This window comes from Anabas testudineus, chromosome 22 (genome assembly GCF_900324465.2).
Source record: "Anabas testudineus chromosome 22, fAnaTes1.2, whole genome shotgun sequence".
Lineage (NCBI taxonomy): Eukaryota > Metazoa > Chordata > Actinopteri > Anabantiformes > Anabantidae > Anabas > Anabas testudineus.
In genome coordinates, this window is record NC_046630.1 from 4,512,743 (window position 1) to 4,534,596 (window position 21,854).

The following is a 21,854-nucleotide window of genomic DNA, read 5'->3' on the forward strand; positions in this document are numbered from 1 at the left end:
AAGACTATTCAAGAAAATAAATTACCTCAGTAGTCTACAGCTCAAAATTGCGAGTTAGCTAACGGCAGCCACTGGACAGTCATCAACAGAGACTAAATTGCCAAAATCTCAAGAGTATTAAATTAAAAAGGGGGTAAAGTTGCTTAGAAATGTAATTTTGGATGAGAATGAGCTACTGATCCACTGAAAAGATTCTTAAGCTTGCTGCAATAAATGAACACAACAGTCCCAAGTAATGTATAGATGAGCAGACAAACAGTTTTCAAGTCCAAGAAATTCCCGGCAATCGCCACAATTGACAAGTTCAAGTTAAAAAAAGTTTTTAATGAACCAACTACTGCTATGCTATTTTTAAATGCCTGTGAATATCAAAGTCCATATGGAACTCACTGTCAGCAGGCTCAGACTGTGACCACCTACATTATATATATCAACAACCAACACACAAGGGTGATTCATAGGAACTTAATTAAAATAAAGAATAAAAGAAAAAGAAAACAATTAAACGTGGACTTCTAAATATCGTATCTATCTTGTCTAAATCCCTGTTAGTGAATGATTTGATAGGTGACTATCAAATAGACCTGGCTGCAGCAGGATGAAAATGTCCCTCCTAATGAGTCAACCCCGCCAAGTCATATTAATTATCATGTTCCTAGAAGCACAGGTCAGGGTGGAGGAGTAGCAGCATACTTCCACTCAAGCTTATTAATCAACCCCAGACACAAACATAGTTTGAATTCATTTGAGAGTCTCACTTTCAGCCTCTCTGATCCAAACTGAAAAAGTCAAAAACCAGTCCTGTTTGTTTTTGTGTACCGTCCTCCGGTCGGAGTTTTTAAACTGAATTCTCAGAATTTCTATCCGAGTTGGTTCTTAGTGCAGATAAAGTGATTGTAGTGGATGACTAACATTCATGTAGATGTTGATAATAACTCCCTCAACACTGCATTTAATTCACTATTAGACTCCACTGGCTTTACTCAAAATGGAAATAAGCCCATGCACTGTTTTAATCACACCCTTGATCTTGAAATTACATTACTGAACTTTACTTCACCTAAGAAAAAAATCTACTACAGTGTATCTGAAAAATGCTGTTGACAAAATTAAGGAACTGATTCCATCTCTTATTTCAGAGCCATGTACCAAACACAGAGGAAGGCAGTCATCCTAACTTAACTGCAACATAAGTCTTGTTGATAATACTGCAACCTCACTCTGAAAAATACTCTATACTGTTTCCCCTCTGAAAAAGAAGGTAGTGAATCAGGGTAAGCTATTTCCATCTGTAGCTTAAAGCAGACATCATGTAAGCCGCAAAGGAGGTGGCATTCCACTATTTTAGATGAATCTTGCCAAGCCTGGAAAGACAGTTTAATAATATATTTAAAAGCCCTCCGTAAAGCAAGAACCACATATTATTCATCATTAATAAAGGCAAATAAGAACAACCTCAGGCTTCTTTACAGCACTATAGCCAGGCTGTCAAAGAGTCATACCTCTGTCGAGCCAAGTATCCCATTAACTCTCAGTAGTAATGACTTCATGAATTTCTTTATAAATAAAATCATAACAATCAGAGAAAAAAATTATCAGATCATCCTTGCAACTGGCACGGATGGTCTTGCATGTACAACACCTCTGGATTCATTTGTAAGACCTCACTCGTACTTTTGACGTAAGACTGCTTCTTCCTCGTAGATCATGAGTTCATTTCAATAATTCATTAATCTAAACCATCAACATGTCTCTTAGACCCCATCTTGACTGGACTGTTCAAAGATGTTTTACCTTTGATCAGTTCAATGTATCTTTACTAACAGGCTACGTACCACAGCTACTCTTCTCAAAAAGCCTACTCTTGACTTGGGGGTTGTAACCAACTATAGACCAATACTCAATCTGCCCTTTATCTCTAAAATCCTTAAAAAGTAGTTTCAAAGCAATTATGTAAACACCTGCACAAGAATAACCTGTATGAGGAGTACTAGAGTCCAACTAAAGGTCACTAACAATTTTCTCTTAGCATCAGACAACTGGCTTCTCTCTATACTGGTTTGGTGCTGCCTTTGACACTATAGATCACAATATTTTATTACAGACTGGAACATGTCATTGAGGTTAATGGAACAGCACTAGGCTGGTATAAATCTTATCTATCAGATAGATTCCAGTTTGTTCATGTTAATGATAAGTCTTCCATGCACACAAAAGTTAGCCACAGAGCTGGCTAAACTTTGTTCCCAGTATTGTGTGTTGCAATTTTCCCCATAAACTGTCACTTATAACACATTCTTACGTGTATGTAGTGTTTTACAGAAATAATTCTGCGAATAAACTATTCCACTAATTCCACAAGGTTCTGTGCTTGGGTCAATTCTTTTCACTCTATACATGTCCCCTTTTAGAAAACACTATACATTTCCATTGCTATGCAGATAATACCCAGCTGTATTTATCTATTTAACCAGAAGAAATTAATCAATTAATCAAACTTGCATGCTTAAAAGACATAAAGGCCTGGATGTCCTCTAATTTTCTACTTCTAGGTTATTTTGGTTCTAAAAACTTCAGAGACATGATGTCTAATCATATTCTAACCACAGATGACATAACATTGACCTCAAGTAATACTGTGAGGAATATCTGCGTTATCTTTGACCAGGATATATACAAAAGAAACTATCTACAAGAGTCATAGGCACATCAGCCAAGAAGAGAGGTGGGTAAGGTGATGCACCCATCGTGCCTAGTACCTACTGTACAAGCATGTGGGGCAGTCATATGATCTGGGGTTGCAGCAGTTGGTCAGGTGTAGGTTTACCTATGTTATGTGCTTAAAGAATGAGGTCAGCTGACTACCTAAATATACTGAATGACCAGGTTATTTCATCAATGGATTATTTCTTCCATGATGGCACAGGCATATTTTAAGATGACGATGCCAGGATCCATCAGGCTCAAACTATGAATCTATGTGGTTCAGGGAGCATTACACATCATTTTCACACATGGATTGGCCTCCACAAAGTTCAGATCTTAACCCCACTGAGAATCTTTGGGATGTGCTGGAAAAGACTTTGTGCAGCAGTCTGACTCTCCCATCATCAATACAAGATTGTGGCGAAAATTTAATTTAATTCTGGATGGGAATAAATGTCATGACATTGCAGAAGCTTATCGAAACAAACGCTAAAGGCTGTCCAACGAAATATTCAAGATTTTTTGGACAGGCAGTGTATTTTGTAAGGTCTTAAACCTTACACTGTAAAGTGCCTTAAGATGACTTCAGTTGTAATTTGGCGCTACACAAATAAAATAAAATTGAATTATACAAACCCAATTTGCAAAAAAAAAAAAAAAAAAGCAAGAAAAGAACTAGACTAGTAACAACAGTGTCTGTTCTCGCTGGTACTATATTGTACTGTAATGTACAGTACTGTGCTGTAATGTACAATACTGCTAATTTACAAAATGCATGCCTTCTAACCAGTTGCAATAACCATTATCTTTAAACACATTTCTTGTGTAAATTCTATTAGCTGACAATATAAAATGTGTACTAGTCATCAAATGCCAGTTGTAAAGCAGACACAACACAGGGTGTAGAGTATGTTAGTGCACTACATGTGGTACATACCCTGCAGAGAAGCAGAACTGGCATCCTGAGGCTCAGTGAAAGCTGCCTGGTTGGGGAGACTGTTTCTGGAGCGAGTCACTGACTCCAGTTGGGAGGCCCGACCTAGCAGGGATGCTGCATCAAGGACTTCCCCTTCTTTGGCTTCCAGGTCTGACTTGGAGGTGGTAAGGGGCCGAGGCCCAGCTGGAGCTCCTAGGCGGCTGGGATCATTAAGGCAGGCAGCTGTACCACTGTCCAAACTCAACACTCTGGCATGAGTTTTGGCACTGCCTGTGCTGGGAGTACGGCGGGAGGTGCGCCGTTTACCTCCAGCGCGCACTCCTGTCTCAGATCTTGCTGCAGCCTTTACTGAGGAGGAGGAGGATGCTGCACCAGCTGCAGCATGCTTGGCTTTCAGGGCCCTGTAACGGCCCTCTGGTGAGTGGCAGGAACGGGAGGTGGTACTAGATGAGCTGTCTGTGCTTAGGTGGTGGGCAGAGTGGAGGCTGGAGGCACAGCTAAGTTCACTCTGGTCACTGGAGTCCTCCTCTCCACCCCCAGTAAGCACAGCACTACAAGGCTTGGCCATACCCCGTAAAGACATGTAGTCCCGGTGACGGCTGGCATCAAAGCTGCTTGCCCTTTTCTTCCCCGTGTGCCGACATCCACTCCGACCTGTTGACAAGGAAGAAGTCCTCTGAACAATGTTACCTGACTTTGGTTGAATGTCGTCTTTCACCTGCTCCTGCTCTGTGGTAGCTACACCTGTTGAACCATCAGCACTGGTTCTGACACCAGGTTCTTCCTGACACCTGACAGGTTCTCCTAGGTCTTGGATTACAGATGATGGTGTGTCTGTTGGTTGTTTAGTAGTTAGCTCATTAGCGTGAGGGTTTTTATTGGCCTCCCTAGAGGGAAGGTTAGTGAGACCTCGAGAGCTAAGACTACCGAGGCTTGAAGTCCTGCCATCTGCAGGAGCAGATACAACATCTCCTCTGTCCCGTATGCGTTCATCCCCTGAAAGTGAGAGCAAGCTCTCTACATGGGTAGAGCTTGTCTGTTCACTGTGAAAGCTGCTGACAGTGCTGTTAGTGTCCCTGTCTGTACCACTGCAGTAACTCTCAGTGGAGCCACTACTCCGAGTACTCAAGCTCCTTAGGCTATCAGCACTGCGCTCCCCTCCCTGGGACTTTCCTCCTCCACCAGAGCCTTTCCCAGCACCACCCACCTCCACCTGGTACAGTCCTGAGGTACCTTCCCCCGCTTCCCTGGAGGCTGAGCGAGCAACTCTGCGTGATTCTTTGTGCCTGTAACACTCTATTCCAGAGGTAGAGGGCACAGCTTGGTCCTGCTGGAACAGTCTTTCTGCCCCCTCCCTTTCACATATCCCTGGCCTGTGTGGCTTGGCAGTCTCCAACTCACAAACAGGGTCAAGGCCACCTCTCCTGGGTGGAGGGTAGAGAGCAAAGTCTGGTAGACATGGGTCGGGGAAAGCAGAACCCGCCGAACTAGAGGTCCGAGGCAGGCCCCGAGAACGGAGCTCTTTCCTAAAGGTCTGAGATTGCATGGATGAATGAGTGGTCACCTCTGTGTCACAGGAGGAGTGTGACAGACCGAAGTGATAAGCAGCAGTGTTACAGAGATCAGCAGGCTCCCTGGACAGCTCTGAAGGACACATTGAGGTTGACGGCTGCAAGGAGGCGAAGGAGTCATTGGGAACAAGGCAGTACATCTTTGAGTCTGATAGCAGATCTAAATGGACACAAAGAAATGAAACATTAAGAAAGATCCTGAACAGCCAAAGCCACTTAAATTAAAAAGCTTTTTGTTTATATGTGTATGTTTACCATGATCATGACTGCAGCTCTCAACAAGAGTCAAGCTGATGTCATCTGAGGGCTTTCCCACATCTCCTGCAAACAAAGAGCAATTACTATCCTCGGACACCCACGCATAACTGGCCTCTACAGAAGATAAAGTAACAGATATTCCTGCCTATTCTCAGAAATGGTCCTTCTGAGAAGTGGCTTTACCTGGAAAAAATATAATGAGCTATGAGCTCTTCATAACTGATTTCTCGAACACTTTGATGGTTGCACCCTTGACAACCTTTGCACAAAGATGTAGATGATTAGATTAACCTTTGCAATCACTGTTTCTCAGATCCTGTGACTTTTTTTACAGAGTGGTCACATCTTCTGGGAGTTAGACAGACAATTAGAGTGATTGGAATACTCGAAGGGAGGACGATTAACAGAGTCCATGTCCTACTTCAGACCACTGCCAGCTAATTATAATGGTATCAAACTGACTCAGTGAATTATTTAGATGGCATAGCTCTCTAAGTCTAACTCTCAGTACAATGAACCCAAAGTAAATTTGTTGTCTCCTTCTCAGTATTTCAGTAAAGAATTCCTTAAGAATTACTCCAATGTTAAGTCTTACAATGCATTTCTTTTTTTCCAAACTCAGCAGTGCCTTCCTACAGCGACCTCATCTTGGTGACACTGCTGAGGTCACAGTAATGCTGAGTCAGACTACATCTCCTGGGCAGCTGGGGTGATCATGGTCAGGGATGTGGTGATTGCATAAAAAGAAAATGTATCATGGGGTTACAACAATGTTCTAACGAGTCGATTATTTTCCCTTTACATGTATGGAGTTATTTAGACACAAAAAACTTGGAAAATGATCCAAGTATCCATGACATGGTGGTTGGCAGTTATAGTTACCTTTGGCAACTGTTGATTTTCCATGTGTGGATGCAATCTGAAATTAGAATAAACAGTCAGCCCATTTTTTTCCTTCAAAGACATTCATATCAAAAGCTGAATTTTCATAAATGCAAACCGACATGCCGTGTGATCATTATGGAATACAAATTCCCAAAGAAGACACTTTAATACATTGAAAACAGATGGAGTCTCTTCACTGTCATCACATAGAAAAGTTTTGGCTTCCTTTCCTACTCAATACGTAGCAGCTGGGCAGAATGTGCTAGCTGATTAGAGGCTCAAGGACACATAGTACAAAGACACAGAACCAAACACCGGGATTCAGAGATTAAATATATCTCACAGAATAATTTGGTTAGAAAGGTATGGTGTAAGTATAGTATCATACCCAATAAAAACATTCCCCTACAACACACCAACAGTTCCTTCCTCTAGGCTATTCATAATAAAAGTCATCTTATTCATTTGCATACATTGTGAATGAGTTACAGTAAAGACAGCACACCTGGGGGTGGTGGTTTAAAAGCTGTCAGGACTAAGGATGTGACACTTGTTTGTGCAAAGATTACTTATGACTTTGTTCCCAGTAGAGTGTGTTGCAATTTTTCCCATAAACTGTCACTGTACACATTCTTACGTGTACGTGGTGATTTACAGAACAAATCCTGTGACTAAACTGTTTAAAAGGGTCAAGGTTTAAATTATTCCTATGTAGTTTAATACAAAAAGCAAAAAGTCAAAAGTAAACATTAGTTTGAACAGTAGGATGTAAACAGGAAGGTCCAAGTCATAATTCATAATTCAGCAATGACAAGCATAGTGTCACGTGACTGTCACGTCATGACACCATTCCACAACGAAATATTTTAAAATGAGCAATTTTTAATTATTATTATTATCATTATTGGCCAGGTATACTTTTTGCACTGTTGGAATTACAAGGGGAACACTAATGCCAAAATGTGATACTTGGCAAGATAGAACCTTAAATGATGACCAGTGGGAAAATTAAAGTTACAACAACACAGTGAAAACCAAGGAGAATTACAGTTAAAACTGTAAAGCATAATAAAAAGAGCAGGCACAGTTTTAAGAATATAGTAACAAAGATAAATAGGAATATTAAGATAAATAACTTAATTAATTAATTAATAAAGGTGTATCGTGTACAGTAAATACAGTCTTGCCCTAAATCTAAACAGGTGTCATTTCACAGTAAACTGCATTTGAGAAGAAAAAACTAAATTACATTAGAGGACAATAAATAAATGTCATCAGGGATTCAACTCTCTCACCCTGTCTCTCTGTCTGTTTCTTTCTGACTCTTGTCATTCGTGTTAAGAAGAAAAGATGATGGCTTAGTAATATGCTATTGAACTGGTTAATGCTGATTTCTTTTAGGATGTGAAATGCAAAAAGTACAAAAAGGTTATAAAAGGCTACCTATATTATTTTTATGTATATGTCCCTTCTCTTCCCAAAATAAAGGAGGGGCGGGGCAGATCAAATAATCAGGGCCATCTTATAATTAGCCCAGTACAGCATGCAGCATGGAGCAGACCAGTGCTCTGCTTACCTGGTGGTTTGACTCCATCCCAATATAGGAGTTCCTAGAACTGCAGTCCACCGGCGGAGTCTCTTGCCTGATAAAGTCTGCCATCTCAATACCCCCTCCAGGGTCTCTGAAAAAACAGACAAACACATGCTCACACTTGTATTACCAGCACAGGCACAGCGCACTCCCTCCCTAAAGTCTCACTCTATGAAGGGCATCTTGGCCCAGATACATGTCATTCATCTCCATCACATCAATCAGTCAAACAGACTCAATTTAGGGAAACAGACATCGTGTAATTTTATTAAGCTGGCCTCTATTTTACATGCTGTGTATTGATTTGGAAACTTAACTGAAGTAGCAACCACAGATGAAAGCTTTCATGTAGATTTTCTCCAGGCCTATATTTAGCTGGGGCGTGCTTGTTTAACCAGTTGGTATGTAGAAACAAACAACTTGCCAGGGACTGTCTGTAAATAATTTCCATATGCCAAAAAATGTTTTATAATGGGTCAAACCACAACAAAACAGTCTAAGTAATGAACTGCAACATGCAGGATGGCTGAAGAGAGACTGGAAAGCGGACTAGAGTGGAGAAAGAAGTGGGTGGTGTTGCAGAAACACCTTTATCAACTTCAGCTTGGCTTGTCTGCTCTACTGTAAACTCAAACAACCTGGAATGTAACTCCAGATGTGTGGGCAAAGCTGCAACTGCTCGGGTGGTTTAGAGTGCTCATTTTCCTTGTTGCCTTTTCCCCTCTCTAAGCGTCCCGCTAGCACTCTCTCTGGAATGTGAATATGAGTCACTTCTTCGCGTCACAGGCAGTAAAATGCTAGAACCTCAGTGGATTTCGTTCCTCCTGAATGAGAACTAAACCCCTTTCCAAAAAAAGATTTGACATTCATTCTAGTAGATGAAACAGGAAGCCCTTATCCTGCAAACAACAGCCATACTAATGAGGTCATTAATTACCCTAACTAAAGTATTAATTAGCACATACTTCAATGTCAACATACATGTCTTTAATAATAAATGGATTACATACTGAACTCCAGCTCTTTGTGCATTAAGAAAAGCAATCCAAAAAATCCCTATCCAATTAGGGCATTCATATTTTGCACAAATTAGCTGATGAGTATCCCTGCTATATTTACTTTTATTCCCATATTGTCAATGTTAAGACAAAAAAAACAAAAACAATTTCTATCGTTAGGAACTCTGAAGTCCAGTTAGGTCATTCAGTCTCTAAAAAAGAAAGGGGTATAATCACTTGTGTATCTACATGCACTCAGACATACATTAATGACACAAATGTTAATCATGTAAGTCATAATACATGGAAATTGCCTTAAAATTATCTTAAAGGTACTCTATGGAGTTTTTCCACCACTAGCAGTGCTCTGGAGCAAGGTTTTGTAAGTGGGCCCCTAAAACTGAGCATTGGCTCAGCAAAAGCAAGGATGAAAATTACAACTAACAAGTAAACACACATTTATACAATGTAAGTTTAGAGACTTCCAAAGCTTTGCTAATATTATTTGAGGAAGTCAAACTGTAGTTTTTGGTATTTTTAAGAATGCTAATAAAGACAATATAAATGAAACCAGTTTTTAGCATTTACACCAAGCACTAGTCTTTTAATAATTAATAATAATTAATATTTAATAGCCTAAATATTAATAATTTTAAAACAAGGTTTCATATAACATAACCTACCCTGAGGACTAATTAAATGTTATTTAACAAGTACAAGTAATTTTAAAATTTTCAAAATGTAGAAAATATCAAAAATAAAAATCACACTAAATTTAATTTCCCCATCATTGCTTTTGTTACAGCTGGACTAAACTGACTTATCGGGAAGCTGCTGATGAAATATATTGATTCTGCTTGTAGCAGCCTGTCTTTTCACATATCACTTCTAAAAGACTAGACCTTTGACCTCACGCCATCATTAAATGACTCCACAACTACACAATATGTGATCATTGAACAGAAAGCATGACCTCATCTGACAGGCTTTACAGAGTACTTTGTCTTCTTCATCATCTCAGGAGCTAAGGCACAATCATGGAGCATTTTTATTCTACATCTCTAGGTATCATATACATCATTATGCTCTATTAAAACATCAACTTACCCTGGGCCGTTACTGTCCTCCCGACGGGTGACTCCTCCATCATTAGCCCCCTCAGTGCCACCTCTACTGCCCTGGCTTTCCTTGGCCTGGTGCTCCACCACTTCCCCCTCATCCAGGGCATGGTGGAGGCGGTAATTCACCATTTTCAGCAGCAGAAACATGGCAGCAATTACACCACAGTAGATTCCCACAATCACCATGGTTGGTGGCAGTGCCTAGGATTAGAGAAAGAAGCAAATATTAACATAAACAGGCTGATACTGAAGGAGGTAGAGCTTTCATCCACCACTTGTGGGGTTGGTGGTTTGACCCCGAGCTCTTCCTGTCCATATATCAATGTGTCCTTAGGCAAGACACTTGAATCATAAGATGCTCCCAGTGGACCAGGCCAGTGCTGTGCATGGCAGCTCTGTCTTTGGGGCATGTGAATCAGAAGCCACATCATTGTCATTTAGAGGGAACACAATTATTCTTCTATCTATCGATGTTTCCCTTAGCTCTTTTGTGATTTATATTCTGTTTAAAGTTATAATAAAGTTATTATTACAATATATGTCTACATTTACGCTTTATTTTCCTTCCTGAAAATGACAGTAATTAAATAAAACATTTTACACACTTCTACTCATTAACTAACTCCTGCTTCAAAGTAATAATTTGAAGGAGATCACTAATTTAAATATCTGAATATCTGGAGATTTTGGAGAAAACATGACACGTTCATGTTTCACTAAATCAGGTGTGTGAGTTTCAGCTTCTGCATCTCTGCTGTCTTTGGTACATCCCCCTGCATCTGTTGGCAGTCATTACAAACAGACAAACAGCAGCAGCACTCATATGTGTGGCTCAATATAAACCACAGAGCTGACCAACACGTTTCCACTCCAGGAATAGAACGGAAACCACAAACCGATATGAAACATCAGCTTCTCAATATAGAAGTTTATATGTTTAGCAAAGGGTCATTTCCTGGCATCAGCGCATTTACAGAAGTATATCTAAAGAACACTATGATTCACTGGGATTTCAGCTGGTTCTGCTTTTCTGTTAGACAGTTTATTAGAGTGTAATTATTTGACAAACAGCTCAAAAGCAAACAAACAGACCTGTGAGCAAATAAACTGAACAAACAGACACTCATGTGAGTGTGTGACGGTAAAATTGTGGGATTACTGATCCATCCTTGTCAGCTGTGCTCTTGCAGTCACAGCTGGTAGCTGCTCATACCGTTACCGCAAATCACTACCGACAGGAAGAAAACAAACACATGAAGGGGGAGGAAATTAAATTCACTTATTATAGCCTGGCACAGTGTAATCGACTGTAAATATCCTATCGGATCTTAACTGTAGCAATGTGATAAACATTACGTTTAAACAAAAGAGCGTTCCGGGTCCTGGCTATGTAATGGAGAGTTACACTTTAAGCGTGGCGTTTTAAGCATCATTTTGTACATTTCCTCCCCTGAATGTAGCTTTTCTGCTAATAAACGAAGAGATTGTGTGGGTTTATGTAATATTTACAGTGTAATAAAAACACTACTTTGCGTTTTATTAGTTAAACGAGACCAGACATCGGCTCCGCTCCAGATAATAGACTGAGACCGACCGTTAGTATCCTAACAGACACTTGGTAACTTACGCTGTCAACAGTCGTGACAAAAACACAAATAAAGAGATTAAAATGGGCTTAAAACAACAACACCGCTTACCATGTAAAGTGTGAAGGGGAAACATAGCAGAAACAGCCAGATGTAGAGATGTAAAGCGTTGACGAATGTATTTTGATCGGGGTCGTAGTACCATCCGCCTGTGATTGAAGCCCAGACCCCCTGCCTCAGGATCTGGAGAGTCTGCGACCCCATGTTGTTTTATCCCCTCCGACGAATCCGAGCGGAACCGACCGACGGAACAAACCGGGCTGACACGCTGGCTAGTTGCCGCTGAACATGACAAACGATGCTCTGTTTTCAGACACTGGCCTGAAAATCCCCTCTGCAGCCATCTTCTCTGCAGCTAGCCAGCCAGCTGGGGCACTGTTTCAGTCCTCCACTGAGGAGACTGCTATCCCACCACGCCCTGCGCGAAACTTCTTCTTCGTGGCTTCGGTACTCAGCTAGTTTCTGCACTAAATATAAACAATATAAATGAGTTACTTTCATCCTTTTTTCGTCCTGTTTCTTTTTACATGATGAAAATTCATGGGTGTCTATTTACGTTTGACCTGCACAACGCAACAGGCTGATGACAGAAAGCACAATGCATTAAATAAAATTGTGTTTTAGGCATTTGGTTAAAAGCCTGAAGCAAATATGACGAAATGGTGACACCTGCTGATTAAACTCTACTATAATTTACATAATTTAAGTAAAACCATGGACTTTTTTCCTGTTCTCTATTTCAAAATTTCAGTTTCTGTCCATGTTTAGAAAAGTGCTCTACAAATAAATGTATAATAATAATAATAATAACAATATTAACACTATTATTGTGTTGTTGTGAATATTTTTATAATAATAATTATTATTATTATAAATCGCTGGGCACCAATGCTCCCCATCCAACCTGATAGAACATGAGAGATAGTGCAAAGAAGAATTGGAAAATCTGCTCAAAAATAGGTTCCAAGCCTGTAGCATCATACTCAAAAAGACTTGAGGCTGTAATTGGTGCTAAAGCTTCAACAAAGTATTGAGCACTCCTTCACACACTGTGAATACTCATGTACATCATTTTGTTGTTTTTTTATTTTTAATTAAAAACAATGCAGCTGGTTAGTGTAGTGGTAACATCGCTGCCTCCCGTGTGGGAGACCGGAGTTCATATCCCAGCTGTGGCCTACCTCCAGTAGTGGTACTAAGGCAAGACCCCCTCACGCTGCACTGCCTACCCTTGTACTGATTTGTAAGTTGCTTTGAAAAGATAACAGTGTTTGCTAAATGACTAAAATGTGAATACTTTCTGGATGCCCTGTATTAACAGGAGATGATGTTAGTACTCAATTTCCATGAGAAAAAATTGGGGACTAACATATTACTATTTTTAGACTTTAGGTACTGAATCAATATATTCTGAAGCTGAAGTTCATTACTTGTGCTCCTTTTTTTCATGTTAGTTGCTCCCTACCTAAGAACCAGGCCATTTATCTGAGGGGTAGAATCAAGGAAGAATCTTTTCGTTAATCTTAGTTTAGGCTGCAGACTGCTGGATTAATTTTTAACAGTGCATCATGTTAAACCAAGAATGTCATGTGCTTTTGGTTGTAAAATATTTATCTGTAAATTAATGATTAACTCTAGCTTTCAGGTAGACATGTAGAAAAAAGCAGAAAATGTACCTCTAAAACCAGGTACCTCCAAATTGTATGCAAAAAATGTAATAATCAACCACTGAGGTGTCATTTATGATCAGTACAAGAAGAAGCTACAATCCAGTAGCAACAGATTTTACTGATTTCTTGGGGGGATGTAGACGTAACTCAATTCTCTCTGTACCAATTAATTAATTGTGATAAAAATTGCACATTTTAGTTTTAGGATACCTTTGAACAAAGGTTAGGCAAAAGATAAAATGTTATGACACAGACAGTATACTGTAAAGTGCAATAAGATCTTGGTTTACTCATAACATGGTAAAAACTGATCTGACAAGACTGAGGATTGTTGGTTGTCAATAATTAAACCCATTAGAACAGAGTAGTTGATATGATTTTTAATACAAAAGAAAAAACTAAACAAAACAAGAAAGCACAGTTTTTTTTAACAAATAGATAAGAATATGTGTCATTGGGAAAGATGTCTGGGAAAAGAAGCTATTTGCTTGTCAGATAAGGGAAGCAATGAAGTAGACTAGGAATTAAACTGTCCTTTGCAGTCACAAAAACACCAACACTGTGCTGATGTCAACAGTAAACCGACGCTGATGTCAGCTGGTGATCAGAAAACATCATCTGCTATGAATACTGTACAATGCTTGCTGACATCAGCCAGTTAACCCCCGTTCATAGTACAGCTGCCTGCCTCTGGAGCCAAACCTATAAAGCAAAAAGAATGAAGGCTACAGTGTAAACGTAGACCTGGTGCGGGGACAAGCAGATGATACTTGTCATGACACCTTCACTTGTCAAACAGTTCTTCTACTTAGTGCTGCAGGACCAGTCACTTCCTTGCTTCAGCTTCACTGTGTGAGAGGTATGGCTATCACTGCAGTCTTGCTTTCTTCTCAGGAGGAGGTTTGCTTGGTGGAGCTGGGGCCGAGGACTTTGTGGCTGGCTCCCTCTCCTCTTGTTTTACGACTTCTGTGGGAGGTTCAGGCTCCTTCTTCACCTCGACTGCAATATAAGAGCATCGAATTAGAGGAAAACACACAGAATTTTTGGAAACTGAAATGGAGTTGGAGAATAAATGGTACATGGATGTTTTCTATGAAAAACAAATCAATATGAACTGAAGCAACCATTAATATCCACATGCTCACTCTATTCTATTATGTGACTTTAGGATCTGAATATAACTTTACTGAAGATCATACCTGGAATAGGCTTCTCACCAGGTTTTGGCTGAAATTGCAGAAAGCAAACAAAATTATATTACTTGGACGCCAAACAAGCAAGAAAAGTACTTCTAGCAGGAGCATACCAAAGGTTCTGCAGTGCAGATTTCATTTCAAAACATCACATCATTCTTATTTTAGGCAGTTTTAACTGAATAGGCTGAGAAGATTCAATGTCCATAACTGTTTGGAGTCAGTGGAAAATGTACCTGGTAGAATGTTGGAGGAAATTTTGACCGGAGGTCCAACAAGAGTGTGTCCACACGGTGCCTTTGAAACAGTGAACTTGGCTCTTCTTTCTTCTTAGTCTTAGGCTTGGCCTTTTCTATACAAAAAATTCAGCTTTTAACAGACATCTTGAATGTACTCTCTGCTATGAATATGTAATGTTGTTACACAAACCTTCTCCTGAGGGTACCATCTAGGTGTAATTTGATGAAAAAAACTGACCTCTCTCCTCCTGGTCCTTGAAGTGCCACCAGTATCCTTTGGATGGGTGATAGCGGCAATATGACATGGCCTCATCAAAAGCAGACTGGATTCCATGAACAGCAGACAGCTTAAATAGATATGATCACTGTCAGTACTCCTCACTTTAAAACACCAAAACCCACACAGTTCAAATTGTATGCACATACTATAAATTCTTACCACTCTGGAACTAATCACTGTTCCTAAGTCTGGGGCCTGATATACCACCCCTGCTATGATGTAGTAGTCAGCCAAAGGTATAACTGGAGATCGGAAAAATATGGTGTAAGAGGAAATTCAACAAACATGACTATGTGTATGTGAACACGGTTAGATTAAGTACCAGTCGTAAGTGTAGTGAATTGTAAATAGTTACTGATATTTATACAAAGTAAATACAAAAACTAGGAATGTAGGAACTTTTAGTGTTCTGTTAATAAAAACTAAAATGTATGCAGCTTAATCCTAATAGGAAGCATGTCAGTAGTTAATTTTATAACTAATTGATATGCCAATTCATAAGTTTACTTTTTCATAAACTCATCCATAAAACATTGTACCAAATTCTGAAGTCAAATCAATGATATTTCAAGTAGAAGCAGTACATTTTGTCCACTGACTAACCAGCATGCCACACATTCCTTCTCCGCTGACAGTTTAATGAAGTGGTAACTGCTCACCTTGTGTTGTCGACTGCCTCTGTTGTTTACGAATTATGTAAAGAATTGGCTCCTGAGCATGAAGGAGAACATATTCCACTCCCACCATCTGACTGAAAATAAGACAGAAACAATGTTTGCTTTCAGTTTTGCAAATGTTGTTTAAATACCACAAATTTGCAGCAGCGAACTGAAAATAAATTCCCAAATGTTTTATGGATTGGTTCCACTTTTTTTTATGTAATTGCATTTGTTTTGCATTTAGAATCTCTTTTAAGCAGATGGTACTTTTAGTTTAATGAGAAACATCATTGCTTTATTTTTAAACGTTTTAATTGTATTCACGTGCAGCTACTTTTAAATGAACACTGTGAAAGTGAACTTACTTCAGGTGCTCCAAGGTGAGCCTCTGCATCTTCACTACCTCATTATTACAAGTTCGGTCATAGAATGGGTTGCTTCTCTCAGAAAAATAGTCCAGTACATTTCCAGGGTTAAGAATTGGCACCCAGCCACTGTCCACCCAGGATATGCCAAGAAGGTTGTCTGCAAATTGAACAAAGAGAACATTTTACTAATACCCTAAGCTGAAAGCTTGTCAGTTTTAGAAAACCACATCAGGCACTTATGTTATACACATGTTCACCACAGATTCAGATTTAACGTTTTGACTGCTGTGTTAACTTCACTCAATGCTTGCCACCAGCACATTTTATAACAATTTCGTTCATGTTGTGAAATAATTTGGCTTGTTTTTACTTTTTGCTCGTGTTATGTGTGTATCTGGACAAAAATGCGTCCTAAATTGTTGCCCTTCTGATTGTTGAAAGAATTTAACTTTCATATAAATGTGAAGATGTGTATATAAATTACGCCTGTAACAAATTGTAGTGTCCACATTATGAGAAGAGACTGTTTCTACTGGTACATAAAAATAGTAACAGTTAAACCACTACATACTGGTGATACTTGCTAAACATCATATTAGCCTGGCAACCAGAGGTTAAAATGCTAAATGTTAATAACTAGTATTAGGAAATTACTATGTTCTGCTGTAAGTAGAAGTAACGTGACGTTAGTTGTCACTTATCTCAACGTTAGCTAACTGTATTGACTCGCAAATGATGTTCAACCCTATTTTTATAAGCAATTGACGTAACTGTAGATAACGATACTGAAATTTAGATATATTTGCCACAGAACTCGCTGCTTTATAAGCTCCAAATTGAAACTGACAGCCAATCGACATCGTCTTTGTTAGTCGCTATGCTAACAGTTGCTAATGTTACCTTCCAAGTTAGCACCAACAGATATGTATAAGACCTGCTAACAGTAAATGTACGCATTAGCTTTATGACAAGTGTAGCATACGCCAACTGTTGATTTATTAAACAGCAGTGCTACAAAAAGCCTTGAAGATGACTTTCTAATAAATAAAACGGCGATTTAGCTAACGTTACCTCTGAAATCCACCGCCGCCATGATGTAAACAACATGTCTCACAAAGATTACGTCTTCACTATGCCCCGTGTCATGCTTTGATGACGTAACATTGAGCGTCTTAATTATTTTAATTGAAATAATAATTAGAAATAATAATGATACAATAAGGGATTTTTTCTTTCTAATCGAGTATTTATTTAAGGAATTGAGACCTTTACTGGTAAAGGTTTATTTTTACGGTGAGATATTAGAACTTTTACTACTGAAAATGTTTTTCTTTAACATCTCCATAGACCACAGATGCAAACACAGAGTGCACACTGACACAAATAGAACAATTAATCTAAATTATGTATATTTTCGTACCTAATTTGCAGTATTGCATCCATGCTTTTATGAAAAGACATTGTTACAGAGTGTTTGTGCATATCTGTGTGTACATTTATTGACAATTACACGTATTCCTGAAAACAAGCACCAGTTTAACCATTACGCAACCACCCAACAGAACTCATGGTCCTTGGTCTTTATTTCTGATTTGTTCCAGAGAGCTGTAATTCCAGCGACACACCCAGACAGCTGAGTTTGCTGTGAGTGTGATGGGACAGATGGATTTTAGCAAAGTGGATAAACAACTCACACACACACACTGATTCTGATGCAATGACAAAATGTAAAAATGAGCAGCTCTTGTGTCACAGAATGGTGGAGAACCCTCATCACATCATTATCCTGTAAAGAACTAGGTCTGAATGACATCATGTCATTAGAAGCTGGCTGCCTGAGTCTGTCAAAAGTGGCTGCGCAGTAGTGAGCAGTCAGGGAGAAGCAGGCTGCTCGGTCGAGAGACAATCTGGACGATCTTTATCTGATTCGTCTTACTGGAGACTGCATTCCTCCAATTTGAGATAGGAACGATGGACTGAAAGGGATATTTAAGACGAAGGAAGATATTTACTGCCAACAAAACCTCCTCTAAATGAGGCTGATGTTGCAATCTCTAAATGAACTTGCATAAATGGTCCAGAGAGACAGATTAATAATGTTATATAATTAGGAGCCTACAATCTTCACTTCAACAAAGGTTTCATGTATTTCATGTAATTAACACAACATAAAAAGACACAGCCATAACAGGCAAGTTATAATATATACAGAGGTAAAGAAGGACCATCATTAACTATATAATATATACAATATTTAGAATATAAAAAAAAAAGATTTTTCTTGTCAATTCAAATTAGTCTCGCTAAATCCATGATTGGGGTTTCTCTTTGTGAACAACACCTCACCCCTGACTCTGTCTATGTTTCGATAAAACAGCGCGTATTTGCAAACAAATGATAATGAAATTATCCTGAGATGACAATAATGTCATCGAACATCTCCTGTTCCTGCTGAATGACCCCCGTGGGACCACTGCCCCTGCATTTATCGACCAATCGGCTCTTCGGATTAAAAAAAAATACGAAACCAGGCTTCAACGGAGGAGCGCACCGCGCAGCGCTGCACACACAGAAGACGTCGCTGCGACATTGGCGAGGCGGACGCGATTACGACCGAGATGATGCAGTGAAGGAGCCTCGATTTCCCAGCTAATTTCCAGCCTGGCGTCAGGGAAACTGTAATAAAATAGCATCGAAAATGAGCGTGATCAAGGCTGGGCACGACGGCAGGGTGGACGGGGGCAAAGGCAGCGACGGAGGCTCCCCGAGGCTCCAGCAGTGCGCACAGCCTCCCAACAGCAGCAGTAGCCGGACCAAAGATGCCAGATACCAGCAGCAGCTCCAACAGCAGCAGCTCCAGCAACAGAGGCATCATGGTGGGTCGATGCTGAAACAACCATCTCACAATGAGCCAGCCGATGTCGTCAGGCGGGCGCTGGACTTCAAGAGCCAAGGCACCCAGTGCTACAAGGATAAGAAGTACCGAGAGGCGATAGGCAAGTATCACCGCGCTCTGCTGGAGATCAAGGGGCTGTGCAGGGTGCTGGGGGATCCGGACACCAGCTCCAAGTCCCCGTCATCCCTCCTGCCGACCATCAGCAAGTCCACCAAGCTGACAGACGAGCAGAAGGGGGCCATGGAAAACGCAGAACTGGAGTGTTACAACAGCTTGGCCGGTAAGCTACAGTATGTTTCTGTCACACACTCCACACAGCCCCCCAATAGCCTACACTTTTCTGTTCTCCTTTCATCAGAGATATTCTGGGAATACTCCAGAGCTCATGAATGATTCATAAAGAGAATGAGTCATTTTCAGGCTTACCCCAATATCCTCCTCACTTCTTTACATGGTTTTTATTCACTTCTTGGCAAATCTTTATTTTAGCTTAGTCTTTATTTATTCATTTAGTTTGACAACAAATCCACACACACTGATACTTCTGTGTAAGGAAATTCAAACACTAACTCATGAAACTTCGTTTCTCATTCTAGCCTGCCTTTTGCAAATGGAGCTGGTGAACTACGAACGAGTGAAGGAATACTGTCTGAAAGTGCTACACAAGGAAGGAAAGAATTTCAAAGCTCTTTACCGATCTGGAGTTGCCTACTACCACCTAGGAGACTTCCAGAAGGCCCTCTTCTACCTGAAGGAGTCACACAAACAGGAACCCTCAGGTCAGGACCCACACACAGTGGCGCTGAGTCCCAGTATCTAAAACGTCCTCTTGATCCCACTTCTTGTTTCCTGTCATGTCAAACTGAACAGCTATAGAGTAAGGGCTTAATAGCTGGATTAGACCACAGAGCCTGGATTTGATTATTTGTTTGTGCAGCTTGGTGGATGTAGACAGAATAAGCAATCTGATGGAAACTGTGATGGCCATTGTCGTACAGACGAATGAATCCCCACTGATCTGACTTGGGCTAACAGGGCTTAAGGAAACACACAGAGTTTCCAGAGATTAATATTTTTATATGAACAACATAACATCATTTGAAAACAGATATTGTGGATTAATAAAAGAAAATAAATAAATTAAACAGAAAAAAAAACATATAGATGTTTATACATTTATTCAGTAAGGATTGGAAACAGGTGCACAGGTAGGTATAAAATTCAGGTAATGAATAATGGCGGAGGGCGATTTATTTGTTGGACAGGGAGCGAATGGCGGGCGTGTAACACATAGGAAAAGTGACGCAAACATAGTAAGAGCTGGTTGAAATCCCTGATGATTAACACTGCTGTGACATGTGATAATAATCTGTTTGTGGGGACTTCCTAAAAAAGTGTCAGCGCCAATTTGTGGTGCCACTCATCGGTAGTTTATTCTTCAAGATAAAATACGACTCACCAACATACATCTTAAAACGTGGAAGGGAATACTTTACTCTAAACTCAAGGTTAACCATAAAGGTTTTTGACCGTATCCCAGAGCCCTCATCAGCTCTGCCCTTCAAATCGTTCTCTTTGCATCATAAATGTCCACTGAGTACAGGCTTCCATTCCACATGCAACCAAAAACATGTCTTCATGCAGTTTCTGACAGATATTTCCAAACTTAGCTCTTGCAGACATTTTACTTCATGTCGCCAAGTTCTGTTTTAATTGCTGATTTATGAGAGCATTGATGCCCCATTTCCTGTCTGAACAGGAAATAAGTGTTTTCCTGTGTTTGTTTTCCAGACACCAATGTCATCCGCTACATCCAGCTGACAGAGATGAAGATTCGCCGGAATGCCCAAAGGGAAAAGAAAGAGACAACATAAGCACTTGCTGCCCGCTGACTTCTCACCCATCATAAATTTCAGTCCACTGTGTGCCACCCAGACCTTCCTCACCATGAGTGAGAGGTCTTGGTGTGAAACGATGTTATGTTTGCTTTTGCCTTGCACAGCATCCAGTTGCCAGTTATGTGATTGAACTACACCTTTGTGCGCTTGGAGCATATTGAGTTTCTGTCGCTGAACTGCCAAACTTATCTAGTATGAATCCATCCTGAGTATGTTTTAACCTTTTCAAACTGATGCACTGCCGGTCCAAACGTTGCACATACAGGCCACAACTTGTGATAGAGCCAAGAGCTAAGTTCTATAGAGTGACTCCATCATGTGTGCAGATGAGGATAACTGTAAATTAGCACCTGCCCTCGTCCTTTAAATGGCACGGGATAGGTGTGCAACCCACTCCTACACTTCTGTCACTGTATTTTGATTTTGAAAATACTACAAAAGATGAAAAAACATTTTATACTTTTAATTATATTTGAATAAAAGGTGCTTTCATTAAGTACGTTTCTAAATCAAAATGTGTTGGGAAGAACACGCAGAGCACATGGGTGCTAATTACAGTACGGGAGACATATCACAAAATGTAAATAGGCTACTTTATAGAAATCACAAAAATATAATGGAGAGGCAAGCTGTTTGTGTTTATTAATGCCAAAAGAAGCACTTCATTCACAGCATTCACTGTGTCAACAAATACTGTATGTTTACTGTAAAGGTATGGGTGTAATAAATGTGTCTATTGAGTGAAATATTTTTTGTGATGCTGCTGCAGTGGATTCCCCTTAAACGTCCTATTTGCATTTTCCTCCTAATCTATGGACAAATCCAGATGAAAGCACATGAATAAATAAAGAAGTGAATAAAACTGACTGAAATGACTTTCTGGTGGTGAGAGTTTGGTGTTGAGCTGGGTAATGGAGTTCATTATTAAACAAAATTAT

At 39.9% G+C, this 21,854-nt stretch overlaps 3 protein-coding genes across 4 annotated transcripts in view; 1 reads left to right on the plus strand and 2 right to left on the minus strand.

Annotated features, from left to right (window-relative positions):
- The window catches only part of pcnx1 (pecanex 1), a 29,054-nt gene extending 16,963 nt beyond the window's left edge, over positions 1-12,091 (minus strand). The window contains exons 1-6 of one of the 2 annotated variants that reach the window (XM_026339334.1): positions 11,765-12,091; positions 10,054-10,268; positions 7,934-8,039; positions 6,355-6,391; positions 5,470-5,535; positions 3,644-5,374 (exon numbers count right to left, since the gene is read on the minus strand). In XM_026339334.1, coding sequence (XP_026195119.1) covers positions 3,644-5,374; positions 5,470-5,535; positions 6,355-6,391; positions 7,934-8,039; positions 10,054-10,268; positions 11,765-11,917 — 2,308 coding nt within the window. In that variant the 5' untranslated portion in view covers positions 11,918-12,091. The remainder of the gene's footprint in view (positions 1-3,643; positions 5,375-5,469; positions 5,536-6,354; positions 6,392-7,933; positions 8,040-10,053; positions 10,269-11,764) is intronic. The other variant, XM_026339333.1, reaches the window with a different exon arrangement.
- A 1,549-nt stretch (positions 12,092-13,640) lies between these two features.
- med6 (mediator complex subunit 6) lies at positions 13,641-17,259 on the minus strand. Its single transcript, XM_026339480.1, has 8 exons — positions 17,194-17,259; positions 16,120-16,279; positions 15,755-15,846; positions 15,255-15,337; positions 15,054-15,162; positions 14,813-14,928; positions 14,583-14,610; positions 13,641-14,382 (listed from the first exon to the last, which is right to left on the minus strand). The coding sequence occupies exons 1-8, from the start codon at positions 17,213-17,215 to the stop codon at positions 14,252-14,254; spliced, it is 741 nt and encodes a 246-aa protein (XP_026195265.1). The 5' UTR covers positions 17,216-17,259; the 3' UTR covers positions 13,641-14,251.
- A 1,289-nt stretch (positions 17,260-18,548) lies between these two features.
- LOC113148029 (tetratricopeptide repeat protein 9A) lies at positions 18,549-21,773 on the plus strand. The gene is made up of 3 exons (XM_026339479.1): positions 18,549-19,298; positions 19,615-19,797; positions 20,810-21,773. Exons 1-3 carry the CDS (start codon positions 18,821-18,823, stop codon positions 20,890-20,892), a joined length of 744 nt encoding a protein of 247 aa, XP_026195264.1. The 5' UTR covers positions 18,549-18,820; the 3' UTR covers positions 20,893-21,773.
- Positions 21,774-21,854: the final 81 nt, after the last annotated feature.

Bases quoted from the DNA above. Each gene is read 5' to 3' on its own strand.
- med6 (XM_026339480.1), bottom strand. From the start codon at position 17,215: ATGGCGGCGGTGGATTTCAGAG. The intron at 16,280-17,193 runs GTAACGTTAGCT...TTCAATTTGCAG, and splicing joins GGCGGCGGTGGATTTCAGAG to ACAACCTTCTTGGCATATCC. The intron at 15,338-15,754 runs GTGAGCAGTTAC...TCCGATCTCCAG, and splicing joins GAGGCAGTCGACAACACAAG to TTATACCTTTGGCTGACTAC.
- LOC113148029 (XM_026339479.1), top strand. From the start codon at position 18,821: ATGAGCGTGATCAAGGCTGGGCACGACGGCAGGGTGGACGGGGGCAAA. The intron at 19,299-19,614 runs GTAAGCTACAGT...TTCTCATTCTAG, and splicing joins GTGTTACAACAGCTTGGCCG to CCTGCCTTTTGCAAATGGAG. The intron at 19,798-20,809 runs GTCAGGACCCAC...TTTGTTTTCCAG, and splicing joins ACACAAACAGGAACCCTCAG to ACACCAATGTCATCCGCTAC.